The sequence below is a fragment of the Pomacea canaliculata genome, linkage group LG9, assembly GCF_003073045.1.
Source record: "Pomacea canaliculata isolate SZHN2017 linkage group LG9, ASM307304v1, whole genome shotgun sequence".
NCBI lineage: Eukaryota > Metazoa > Mollusca > Gastropoda > Architaenioglossa > Ampullariidae > Pomacea > Pomacea canaliculata.
In genome coordinates, this window is record NC_037598.1 from 370,256 (window position 1) to 383,343 (window position 13,088).

General features: G+C 42.5%; 1 protein-coding gene across 3 annotated transcripts in view; it reads right to left on the reverse strand.

Annotated features, from left to right (window-relative positions):
* Positions 1–11,773, reverse strand: part of LOC112571969 — a 34,096-nt gene extending 22,323 nt beyond the window's left edge. Inside the window, exons 1-4 of one of the 3 annotated variants that reach the window (XM_025251416.1) lie at positions 11,587–11,696; positions 10,254–11,215; positions 9,705–9,872; positions 8,730–9,292 (exon numbers count right to left, since the gene is read on the reverse strand). In XM_025251416.1, the coding sequence (XP_025107201.1) occupies positions 9,180–9,292; positions 9,705–9,872; positions 10,254–11,215; positions 11,587–11,651 (1,308 nt within the window). In that variant the 5' untranslated portion in view covers positions 11,652–11,696 and the 3' untranslated portion in view covers positions 8,730–9,179. Of the gene's footprint in view, positions 1–240; positions 409–8,729; positions 9,293–9,704; positions 9,873–10,253; positions 11,216–11,586 lie in introns of those variants that run through there. The other 2 variants (XM_025251415.1, XM_025251414.1) reach the window with 2 other exon arrangements.
* Positions 11,774–13,088: the final 1,315 nt, after the last annotated feature.

Consider the following 13,088-nt stretch of genomic DNA (forward strand, 5'->3'; position numbering starts at 1 on the left):
TCTGAATAAAGTGTGACTGATATAAATATAAAAATGATTGTGTGTGTGTGTGTGCGTCCTATCCCCACTAAATGTTTCAGAAATATTGGTTTGGATTCCAAGACTGCACTAGTTATTTCCTGTGCGGCAGGGATATGTTGCTCATGTTTAGTTCTACATTTTAAGATGTTATTACCGTCTCCATAAGAAACATCACCAAAACACACACACACACACTTAGCCACCTATGCACGCGTTCACCTCGCTCATTATTGTTGCTGAAGGCACTGATGGCTGTCGCCGTTTCCAGATCTAGAAGGATATTCTTCATTGAGATGGACACCAGTCTGGGACACGTGCTCACTAGCGTCACCAGAGCTTGGCCATAGCACCACCTGCCCCGCACCACACACGACCACTCCAGGAAAGCTGGCCGACAGAGCATGGACACAAGGCATTTACATCCACTCTAATTGTTTTGTGGTGGAGGACAATAAATAAGTTTTATAATGCACCAAGCACGCATATACATATATACTAAAGATGAACGCACACACACACACATTTCACCTCACCTAATGAAAAAAGATTTCCAAAGAAACCACTCCAAAGAATTATATACTGTTAAGCTACAGGATCAATTAGGGTTAGTAGATTGTTGCTAGGATGGAAAAAAGATGTCAGTAAACATGGAGTGGGGTGTCACTGGTCCTTTCAACGCGCTGCCCACGGAGCTTCCTGTCATCATCTTCAGGTACTTACTCTGTAGCCTATCATCCCTGCCGTGATGTAGCCCTAGCTGCTGACACGGCATTAAACACAAATAAACAAAGCCTGTCATCCCTTGTTTATTTGTCCCTCTCTCGGTCCCCAAGTAATCTCCTGTAGATATGTCTATAAACTCTTCTCAGAATAAGCTCTTGTGCTCCCAACCTAACCACTCACCCACCCACAAACATACATTCGCTTCAGGAACTACGAGATGATGGCATAGCGAATTAAGAGACAATTTGTTTACTTAGGTAGTTTCTGTGTCGTGTGGCCATCGAGTCCAAGTAATAATCGACAGTGGGTGTGAAGGTGTGCAGCCTGTAGACATCGACAACGAGTCCCTCGACGGGTATTCGAATCAGATACATGCTCATGTTCATGAGGTAATTATCTACGTCATCCCCCACCATGAGCCACAACACGACCCGCAAGTCAGGGTTTTTGTCCACAACCTCCTTACGAATCAGCAGGGGGAGATGGTCTTTAAGATAGTGTTGAAGATCAAACAGAATCGTAAGGAGTCTCAGGAGAGGGCAGGCAAACACCAGGGTCTTCATGATCTCATCGGTCAGATGCTCGAATGTGATATTGATATGCTCTAAAAGCGAAAATCGTCCTATGGTTTTAACAAATGACCTATCTGGTGTGGCTGTTCGATTTAACATTTTTGTCAGAGGCAAGCGCCTTATTTTGCTCTCGCCTGCCTCCTCATCTGAGGGAGCAACCGCCATCAGCAGACTCCCCCAGCTCTGTTTCGACAGGAGCTCCAGTGATGTGAAACTGACTTCTTCTAAACATCTCTTCTGAGTTCTCAGAAATTTACATAGTTCTACAGATGACACGACTTTTCCAGTCTTTACTATCATTGTAATACTTGAAACCCGAGCAAGAGAAACTTGTCAGTGTCATGTCATGAGGCAAGGCTCGCAACAGTTTGGACACTGAGCTGAGAACAGCGTTTGCCTGAGGCGCATAAACAGTTTGTGGTCCTTGTGCTCTTGTGTCCAAGTTGAGTACAAGGTGTCTGACATGGAGGTACAATCTGGGGCCTTTGTGACCAAAAAATGAGCGGGTCTTTTTCCAGTTCCAGCCAGGATGGACAGTGACGTCGAACTTGTGCCACATGGAGGGCTCAGAGATGATTACCTCTCTCCACCTTTTACAGACTTGACAGTAGGCACCCCTATCTTTATTGGACAGATCCCTGAGCACAAATAAATAACATAACAATTAATAATGATAATAATTAATAAGCAAAGTATCGCAAACAGATTTTTGTGCGTTTTCAGGATTCCAGTAGTAGTAGTTGTTGTTGTTGTTGCTGTTGTTGTTTCTGTTGTTGTTGTTGTTATTTAAGTTGTTGTAAAATAGTATCTTGAAAATCTGTCCACTACATCTCAGAGGTGACAGCATTCAGCATCAATTTCAAGCAAAGACTTGAGGACCAAAAGACGGAGAAATAAATAAGTGATGACAGGCTTTGTTTGTTTATTTGTGGTTAATGCTGTGCCAGCAGCTAGGACTACATCACGGCAAGGATGATAGGCTACAGAGTAAGTACCTGAAGATGAGGACAAGAAGCTCTGTGGGCAGCGCGTTGAAAGGACCAGTGACACCCCACTCCATCTTTACTGACGTCTTATTGCTTGAATGACATCACACGTGACGAGTACAGTGATACCTCGGTTCTCGAACGCCTTGACTTTCGACCAAATCGGTATTCGACCAGGAAATTCGAGAAAATTTTGTCTTGGAATCCGAACAAATATTTGAAACTCGAACATCCGAACTTCCGAGATGAGCCGAGTTGAGCCGAATGGCGTTCATTTCGGCCCAGCGCGCCTTGCTTGCGTCATCAGTGTGAGTGCAGAGGAGAAAAAAACAGCAAACAATTGACAAATTCTTCCGTAAAGAAATCAGACAAGCAACTGCAGAGCAAGATTCTGATTCTCCTCAGCAAAAGATACAGAGAACAGAAACACCCGAAGAGCAGTTACCCTCTGTTTTTATTGAAGAGGACTCCCCTTCAAAACAATTACCATCCCTCTTCCCTCCTCCCTCCACATTCATTCCCTCCTGCCATACAAGTTTTGTACAGGTACAGTAAATGAAACAGAATTTACTGTACTGTACTGTACATTTTTTGTTTTGTTTTAATAAATACACTTTTATTTCTTATTTCTTGTTGAGACTCATGTTTTTCTACATATTATATACAAATTAGGCCAGTAAATAGGCATTTTCTGGGGCTTGGAACGAATTAATCCAGTTTCCATTATTTCCTTTGGGTTTCATTGCTTCGGTTCTCGAACAATTTGGTTCTCGACCGTCCTCCCGGAACGAATTATGTTCGAGAACCGAGGTATCACTGTATTTTGTTTTGACGGAAAGACGTCACAGCACACGTCATCTTGTGCGTCACCAGTCGCTCCCTCTCTCTTTCTCACATAGACACGCACACACAGAGATTCACATACCTGTATACATATACACAAGACAATAGGCATACATGTACGAACAGATAAACAAACACAAACATTCTCTCTCTCACGATCAGAAATAAATTAACACACATAATCACAAACACACGCACGCACACACACAAGAAAAAGATGGCCGCTCCTTGTAGTGCGACGTCTGCAGCTCTCTTTTCTACTTGGCATTTTTTTTTTTTCATCGTTTTCGTCTGCCCCTGTGTCGGGTGGTGGTTGAGTGATAGACTTGGGTGTCGAACTGTGTGTAGTAATGATGATCTGCGCTCAGTCTCGTTAGGCTTGTGTTTTTTTCATTTTGGATGGATGTGACCGTTACCACTAGCAGACAATATTAAGATGGCGGTCAGCTTATTTAATGCTGGTCCCCGGCTTCATTACTCCGCGAGCTCATGCTTCGTCCTCGTTCATCTCCCTCTGTTATCCGGAGTTTGAGGGCGCTGCATGTCGACATTACACGGCTCCCTCCACTTCGTAAATCAAGACGGAGAGGACGCACAGGCGGTGTGAAGCGGAGACAAGAAGTTTCGTCTCGACGATCGACGCAGGTCTCCACCTCTTCCTTCTATCCTGCTATCCAATGTCCAGTCGTGGCAAGACTGATGAGCTTGAGGCGTGGGTACACAACTTTCGACAGTTCAGGGATACTTGTTTGTTGGCGTTTACAGAAACATGGCTCCACGAAGGTGACGCAGAGCTGGACATCTCCGGTTTCTCTGGCCCGTTGCGATTAGACAGATCTGCTACAAGGACTGGCAAGGCGTGTGGCCGCGGATCTGTTTCTATGTCAACAACAGGTACTGTAATACGGTTATTGTTCGTGAAAGGATGCGTACTTGCCACCTTGAACTTCTCACGATTTCGCTTCGCCCCCTTTACCTCCCGAGAGAATTCCCCCAGCTGTTTTTCACCCTTGTGTATATTCATCCCAGGCCAAATGTTTCCAATGCGTTACGGTGCATCGCAGATGTGACTCACAATGTCGACTCGATTTGTCCTGATGCTCCTAAGTTTATATCAGGAGATTTCAACCACTGTGACCTAACATCCGTTCTTCAGACCTACGACCAGTATGTGACATGTCCTACTACCCTGAGTCAGACAACACTCGACTTTGTTTACGGAACTGTACCACATGCTTACAGATCTCTACCCTTGCCCAGGCTGGGTGCGTCCTATCATCTAAGTGTGCATCTGGTACCCGTTTATAAGCCTGTGTTCAGACGGATACGCCGGACAATTCATTCCACTAGATGCTGGACTGCAGACAGTGTTGCAAGCTTACAAGGCTGTTTTGAATGTACTAACTGGGATGTCTTTTTAGAAGCATGTCCTAATCTGGACGACTTAAGAAAACACCATCTCTTCATATATCACCTTTTGTGTCGATTGAACCATTCCATCAAAACAACAAACCTTGGGTGACCAAGAGCCTGAAAGCGGTGCTTAACAAAAAGAAACATGTGTTCTTCACGGGTTCTGTCCACGACAGAAAATTGGTACATAGAAAGGTCCATGATGCTATCCGTTGGGTCAAGGTGCAACACAAGTTCCAAAATCGAGTCTCAGTTTGCTACAGGTAACATCTGAGTAGCTTGGCAGGTACTCAGCAACATGGCCAATATTGACGATCGGAGTAAGCGGTCGAAAGCCAAAATCTCGATCTCAGGCGTTGACAGTACGGCCATGCCTAATGCTCGGAATGATTTCTTTGCTCGTTTCGAGACTCATGAGTTCTCAGTTCAAATTAAAGATGTGCTTAGTTCTCTTCACCCTGTACAGAAGGTTGAGATTTGTCATGAACAAGTTGTGGAGCTGTTTCAGCGAGTGAATATTCGCAAGGCCTCCGGTCCGGATGGTATTTGTGGCAGGACATTACGTTTCTGCGCGCAGAAAGTTTCAGCTCGGCATCTCAATGACTTTAGACCAGTGGCCTTAACATAGTTAGTCATGAAAGTATTTGAGACAATCATCAAGGCATTGATTCTTAAAGCCACTAACAGTTGTCTTGATCCCTTGCAATCCCTTGCAATTTGCATACCAGTCCAAACGAAGTATTGATGATGCTAACCTATTCATCTTCCACACTTTACTCAAACACCTGGAGAATCCTCAAGCCCATGCTCGACTGTTGTTTGCTGATTTCTCGTCGGCCTTCAACACTATTCAGCCACATATCCTAGCTAGAAAACTTCTAGATGAGTTTTCCCTGGAACATCAGCTGGTGTCATGGATCATTAACTTCGTGGTTGACAGGCAGCAACGAGTTCTTGTCAATGGCACTTTTTCCGACTTAATCACCACGTGCACCGGCTCACCTCAGGGCTGTGTTCTCGCCCCGCTTCTGTTTATTCTGTATACCAACAGTTGTCGCAGTCACCATGAGGGTCAACATCTTGTCAAATTCTCTGATGACACTGCACTGCTGTCTCTCCTTAGCGGGCGAGTGCATACCCACGGTGTAGCTTTGGAAGAATTCATTGTTTGGTGCGATGACAACTTTCTAGAACTTAATGTAAGACGAAAGAGATTGTTTTTGATTTTCGTCGGAATTCTTCATGTTCCGTGTGTGTCATCCATGACAAGGAGGTGGAAATTGTTTATGCTTTTAAACACCTGGGCACCATCTTCAATAGGCGACTTTGCTGGGATGTCAACACTCAACATGCTGTGAAGAAGGTCAACAACGCCTCTTCCTTCTCCGGAAGCTGAGGTCTTTCTCTGTCTCCCACCAATTTCTTCAGCTTTTCTACAGATCGCACGTAGAGAGCATACTGTCCTTCTCGTTTATTTGTTTTTACAACAGTTTATCAGTGAAGGACAAAAGCAGCCTACATCGTGTGGTATCCACATGCTTCAAAGTCATTGGGTCAACTCCGAGTTCTCTTCAGGCTCTGTATAATAGGCGGACTCTTCTGAAGGTGTCTGCCATCCTTCGTGATGACAGGCATGCTCTGTCGACAGAAATTGTCAGACTCCCGTCGGGCCGCCGAATTTGTGTGCCTGCATGCAGGACAACCAGACTGCGGCTGTCTTTTTTTGTTTCAGCAGTGCGACGTTTGAATGGGTTATGAATGAGACATGAATAGTTTTGTGCATACAATTGTGTATGACAACTTAGAACTCACCAACACACATCCAGGCCTGACAAGATGGGGGGTCAGGGGGGTCTGCTGTAGTCTTGCCCGCGGCTGTGAAGTGGGCCCGGCCTTGGTTAATGGATTTTTTCCCCCGTTTCTTTGTATTTGTAAAGAAGGTTTGGAAGAAACATCCAAGCATTACACATGCAGATGTTGAGTTTCAAGTCATAGTATACAATTTCCAGGCCTGAGTTATGGCATACTTCGGGTGGGAATCAGAGTCAGCGGACAGTGGCATCATATTCTCGCTGGACGTGCTTGTAGTCGGACGGCAGCTGGACACCGACGATTCATCACACATGAACGTCTAGAACAGGAGTGGGCAATTAATTTTCCCAAGGGGCCGTATGAGAAATTGGGATGGTTTTAGAGGGCCGGACTAATATAGTTAACTCAGTTTTACCCAATACTGTCTATGTAAGATATATACTGGCGGGCGGGCCAGCTGGCGGGCCAGTCAATGACAGGAAGCGGGCCGGATCCGGCCCGCTGACCGGGCTTTGTCCAGGTCTGGTCTAGAGGAACGGTTGTGCTTTGAGATTACTGGAGTTATGTGCCACTAGGAGGCCATGCAAGCAGCTCGGGATTGACAGTGAAGAGATATATGTGAATGATGTGTGGCCACTCTGTGAACCGATATGATGAGACTCCGTACCTGGGGCTGCAGCCATCAAGGCGAGAGGTCAAAGGTTTTTCGTAGTTACATTAACGACACAGTAAAACTTTCTCTTCTAGTTTCTTTATCACCAAACAAACTACATTAGTTCCCACCAGGCGTGGGCAAAGTACGGCCTGTGGATACCTTTCGACTGGCTGTGAAATACACTTGTTTTCATTTTTTTTATAAATCAGCCTAGGTTTATTTGATTGAAATTTTTTTCATCAAGTACAGCACCGTTAAAAATCACCAATCCGTGACATTCTTACACAAATAATTTACAAAGATAATGTCTGTAATACTATTATAGGCAATAAACATTAACACATCATTGCATAAAATAGAAAATGTAATATAAAAGTTTACGTTTTTAAAATAAAATAATATATCATCTCGCTTGAATTATACAATAGGATCTTGGAAACTTTATAAGTACGCATTTTCTTAAAGACTTGTTACAAACACAATAAACCTTTGATGTTTTTGTTTGAGACAGAACTCTAACAGTGAGAGGTATAGGATCAATACAACTAGAAACCTAGAAATGAGTTGTTCTCTTCACAATTTCCGAGTAAACTACAGTTTACAGATAAGTCAAAACAAAGAATGTTTTGTGAATGTTGTCAGCGTCTTGTTTAGAAAAAAAAATCATTTAACCGATTCTTACATGTGTCAAAGAACACAAGCACAAGTTACAAGCAGTGAAGGTTTGTGGACACGCACACTTCACTCGGCGTATAGTGGATAAGGGAGACAACTAATTCAAAAAGGTTTCTCTTCTCATTTTGTTTGCTTCGGTTCATTCCCTTAGGAAGACAAGATTTTTAGTTATCTTTTGCCTTATGAGGAAAGCAGGAAAATGATTTATAAAAAAGTTTATAATGATTGTAAATGACACATGAAGTAACATATCTAAACAGTCATCTGTGCAGTGCTGAGGGAGTCACTATGTGTACTGAGTACCTGGTCAAATATTGGACAAGCAATGTTGAGACATTTTTTCTCGATTATATTGTTTGGCGGTAGGGTTATTTCCCCCTAGCCTAATAACTACTATTTCACATGTGCAAACAAAGTTCAGTCAGAAAATATCAATTACGAAATCACGTGCACGTACATTACAGGGGTACATCTAGTAGACAGACACTCGTGCAATATGAAGTAATGATTCATTATTTGGATAGGCATTTGTTGTCTGACTGGTGTTTGCTGCACAACGAAGCACTGGAGAAACAAATATACATTTTTGTGTCTGATGGTTGTCACAGATACATATATAGAAACCCTTCGTGAAATATACTTTCAATGAGAAAGGCTACTGATAAGTATTTTACTTTGAAAAGTAAAATAAAGAATATTATTGAAGAAGAGCTGCGGACTTTCTTTGATTACATCATCAGACACCTGGATGTCACACTAAAAAATGAAATTGCAGAAGAACCATGTGAGCAGTTATCTTTTTAACTACACTTTTGGACACTTCATGCCTATATATAGACCGAAAACAAACATTGAAATTGATGTTACCTCCATTGCCCTTTTGTCACAGTCTCATTCACCAAAGAGATGATGTTTGAATCAGGCAGAGCAAGTGGTGCTTGTTTTTCTCGAATGTCGGACGAACATGTGAATATATCATGCTGTATAACCCAAATATCCAACAAATAACATTACTCAAACTTCATTCGGATCATTTATTAAGTACCTAGTAAACTTTTTCGGAGATAGAAGCGATTAAAAATGTCATTTCATCGGATGTAAACAAAGTACAACAATAAGACTTCTGAGGACAAAGTTCTGACCATGACAAAGACTTCTAGACTGATTCCATCTTCAATCACTGACTTTCGCGCCCTCTAAAGAAAATGTGTAACTGTGAGCATCCTCACGTATTCATATACTTGTTAAATAAAGTGTGTAAACTGTGAGTTTATATAGTTTCACACAGATATATACTTTCTAAATTAAATGTGTTATCAAAGATGTAACCCATGGTATGTGTTCTACAGAAGTCTGATCATTGACAGCTTTATTTTTACCGACTAAGACATCAGCGTGCTCTTCTAATCACTTCGTGGTCCTGTTTGATTGTCTTACAATCATTTTTTCACACTTTAATTTTTTTCAAGAAGCTTGGTCTTACATAAATATTTGAAGATCGAGACTGTCCAACTGTCGAATGCCTTCTTCCAGTGCATTGGATGATGCCAAACTGCTGACATAGATTCCTCCCACTCGCAGCTTTATCTTCCCTAAACAACAAGACAACAGACAATCATCTACACACCTAGCTTTTTCGCTTTGGGGTGAAAACTCAAACCTAAATTCATAATTTACAAACTAAATTCAGAAAACGCAATCCTAGTCCGGGCTACATACACAGTTACTTTAACTTTCTATCTAACATTCCCTTATCTTTTGAATAAAGTGTGGCTGATATAAATATTTAAATGTTTGTGCCTCTGTGTGTGTGTGTGTGTGTGTCCTATACGCACCAAATGTGTCAGGAGTAATTCTTTGGATTCCAGCAATGCACAAGTTATTTTTTTGTGCGTTCGGGATATGTTGCTCATATGGAATTCTACATTTTAGGATGTTATTACCGTCTCCATAAGAAACATCACGAAAACACACACACACTTAGCCACCTATACACGTGTTCACCTCGCTCGGTACTGCCGCTGCAGGCACTGATGGCTGTCGCTGTTTCCAGATCGAGAACGATGTTCTTCAGTGAGATGGAGGCCAGTCTGGGACACTTGTTCACTAGGTTCACCAGAGCTGGGCCATAGCACCAGCTTCCCCGCACCACAGACGACAACTCCAGGAAAGCTGGCCGACAGAGCATGGACACAAGGCATTTACATCCACTCTAATTGTTTTGTGGTGGAGGATAATAAATAAGTTTTATAATGCACTAACTGCGCATATACATATATACTAAAGATCAACACACACACACATTTTACCTCACGTAATCAAAAAAGATTTCCAAAGAAACCACTCCAAAGAATTACATACTGCTAAGCGACCGGATCAATTAGAGATGGTGGATTGTTGTTAGGATGGCACTAGGCCTGTGGATATGTCTACAAACTCTTCTCAGCACAAGCTCCTGTGCCTCCAGTCTAACCACTCACCCACCCACAAACATACATTCGCTACAGGATCCACGAGATGATTTTATAGCGAATTAAGAGAAAGTCTGTTTACCTAGGTAGTTTCCGAATTGATTGGCCATCGTGTCGAGGTAACAATTTACAACAGGCGTGATGGTGTTCAGACTGGAGACATCGACAATGAGTCCCTCGACGGGTATTTGAATCAGATACATGCTCTGGTTCATGAGGTAGCTACATACGCTATCCCCCACCATGAGCCACAACACGACCCGCAAGTCAGGGTTCTTGTCCACAACTTCATTCCAAATCAGCAGGGAGAGATGGTCTTTAAGATAGGGTTGAACACTAAAATCAAACAAAATCGTAAGCCGTCTCAGGAGAGGGCAGGCAAACACCAGGGTCTTGATTATCTCATCGGTCAGATGCTCGAATGTGATTTCGATATGCTCTAGATACGAAAATCGTTCTATGGCTTTAACGAAAGCCCTGCCTGGTGTGGCGGTTATATGCAACATTTTTGTCAGAGACAAGCGCTTGACTTTGCTCTCGCCTGCCTCCTCATCTGTGGCAGCAACCGCCATGAGCAGCCTCCCGCTGCTAGGCTTCGACAGCAGCTCCAGAGATGTGAAGCTGACTTCCTCTAAAAATCTTCTCTGACGTGTCAGAAATTTACATAGGTCACAGATGACACGACTTTTCCAGTCTTTACTAGCATTGTAATACTTGAAACCCGAGAAAGAGAAACTTCTCAGTGTCATGGCATGAGGCAAGGCTCGCAACAGTTTGGACACTGAGCTGAGAACAGCGTTTGCCTGAGGCGCATAAACAGTTTGTGGTCCTTGTGCTCTTCTTTCCAAGTTGAGTACAAGGTGTCTGACATGGAGGTACAATCTGGAGTCTTTGTGACCAAAAAATGAAATGGTGTTTCTCCAGTTCCAGCCAGGATGGACAGTGACCTCGACCTTGTGCCACATGGAGGGCACAGAGATGATTGCCTCTCTCCATCTTTTACAGACTTGACAGCAGGAACCCCTATCTTTATTGGACAGTTCCCTGAGCACAAATAAACGACATAATAATTAGTGCTGATAATATTTAATAAGCAAAGTATCGCAATCAGATAATGGTGCGTTTTCTGGATTTCAGTTGTTGTTGTTTTTGTTGTTGTTGTTGAAGTTGTTGTTGAAGTTGTTGAAGTTGTTGTTGTTGAAGTTGTTGTAAAATAGTATCTTGAAAAACTGTCCACTACATCTCACAGGTGACAGCAGCCATGTATGGAGCATCAACGTCAAGCAAAGACTTGGGGACCGAAAGACGGAGAAATAAATAAGGGATGACAGGCTTTGTTTGTTTATTTGTGTTTAATGCCGTGCCAGCAGCTAGGACTATATCACGGCAAGGATGATAGGCTACAGAGTAAGTACCTGAAGATGATGACAAGAAGCTCTATGGGCAGCTCGTTGAAAGGACCAGTGACACCCACCTCCATGTTTACTGACGTCTTATTGCTTGAATGACATCACACGTGACTAGTATTTTGTTTTCACGGAAAGACGTCACAGTACATGTTATCTTGTGCGTCACTAGTCGCTCCCTCTCTCTTTCTCACATAGACAAGCACACAGACAAAGATACACATACCTGAGTACATTTACACAATACAATAGGCATACATGTACGAACAAATAAACAAGCACACAAAAACATTCTCTCTCTCACACAAAGACATACAAGTTAACACACATATTCACACACACACACACACGCACGCACACAGACACACAAACACGCAGACTTACACTGACACATTCACTCTCACACGTATACACACAGACACAGGACTAGACATCACACACACCTCCTAATCCTCCATCTTCTAATGTTCTGCACTAATTAGACTTATTTATTTTATTTTATTTTTTTTTTGTTTTACCCTTTAAATGCTAGTCATACCTGACGGAGAGGCGAATGCCCACGAACGAAATTTTTACCGGTGTTTTAGGTCAAAAATCAGAAATTAAGAAAAAAAAAATTTACGGAATTTAGAAAAACATGAAGTATTAAAAAACCATATATTATAAGTATATAAATTAGAATTTAAATATTACTTCCTGTTTTTTTTTTCCCCTTCTGTTGTTTGAGCACAAATCCATGTCGAATTGAGTAACCGGCAACGAATGTCAACATGGCGCTTCATCAACCAAAAACTTCGCCTACTTTCAAAGATAACAAAATATTTAATTTGTTGACTGCGTCATCCGTTGAAGGGAAGTTATCCATATTTGAACAATTCCTTAAGGTTCCAGTGTTGCCTCCCTTATGTATTCATTTACGCGCAGGGTTATAAACTCAGACTACTGTGGTGACAGCAATGGATCCCCCCAAGGGTGTCGGATACGAAGGCAGGCGCTAGACTACCCGGTGTGCTTCCGGTAGCTGCACCTCTCCCTGTGCTTCTCCTTGTCATGAGGGAGAGCAAGTTCCGTTTGCTTTTGGCAGACGACAGACCAGCATCTGGCTTCAGTTCTGCCAATTGTTTTTTTAACAGCTTTACTTTTTACACACGTCTTTTCAAGTCAACACGATTATATGTACGCGTTTTTCATTCAATGGTTACAAGATTTTTATGTAGTCACCATATTATGTCTTGTTTGAATCTTTCAGACTGGCCCGCAACAAGAGAACTTTGTCCACCCCTGGGGTAAACTGAATGTGTCAGCACTGCCCAGGTGTAAACACCTGTGTGAAAATATTTATCCTGAGATGTTGCCTACATTTTTAAATGCCTAACATAGGCAATTTGTGAGTATATCTGAAATACTCCTTTTCATTTTATTAAAATAATAATTGTGTGTTTGGAGAACAGACACTAGTACACAAACATTCGTCAATACACTCAGTGCTCGCTCATGTAAAGCTCTCAGTC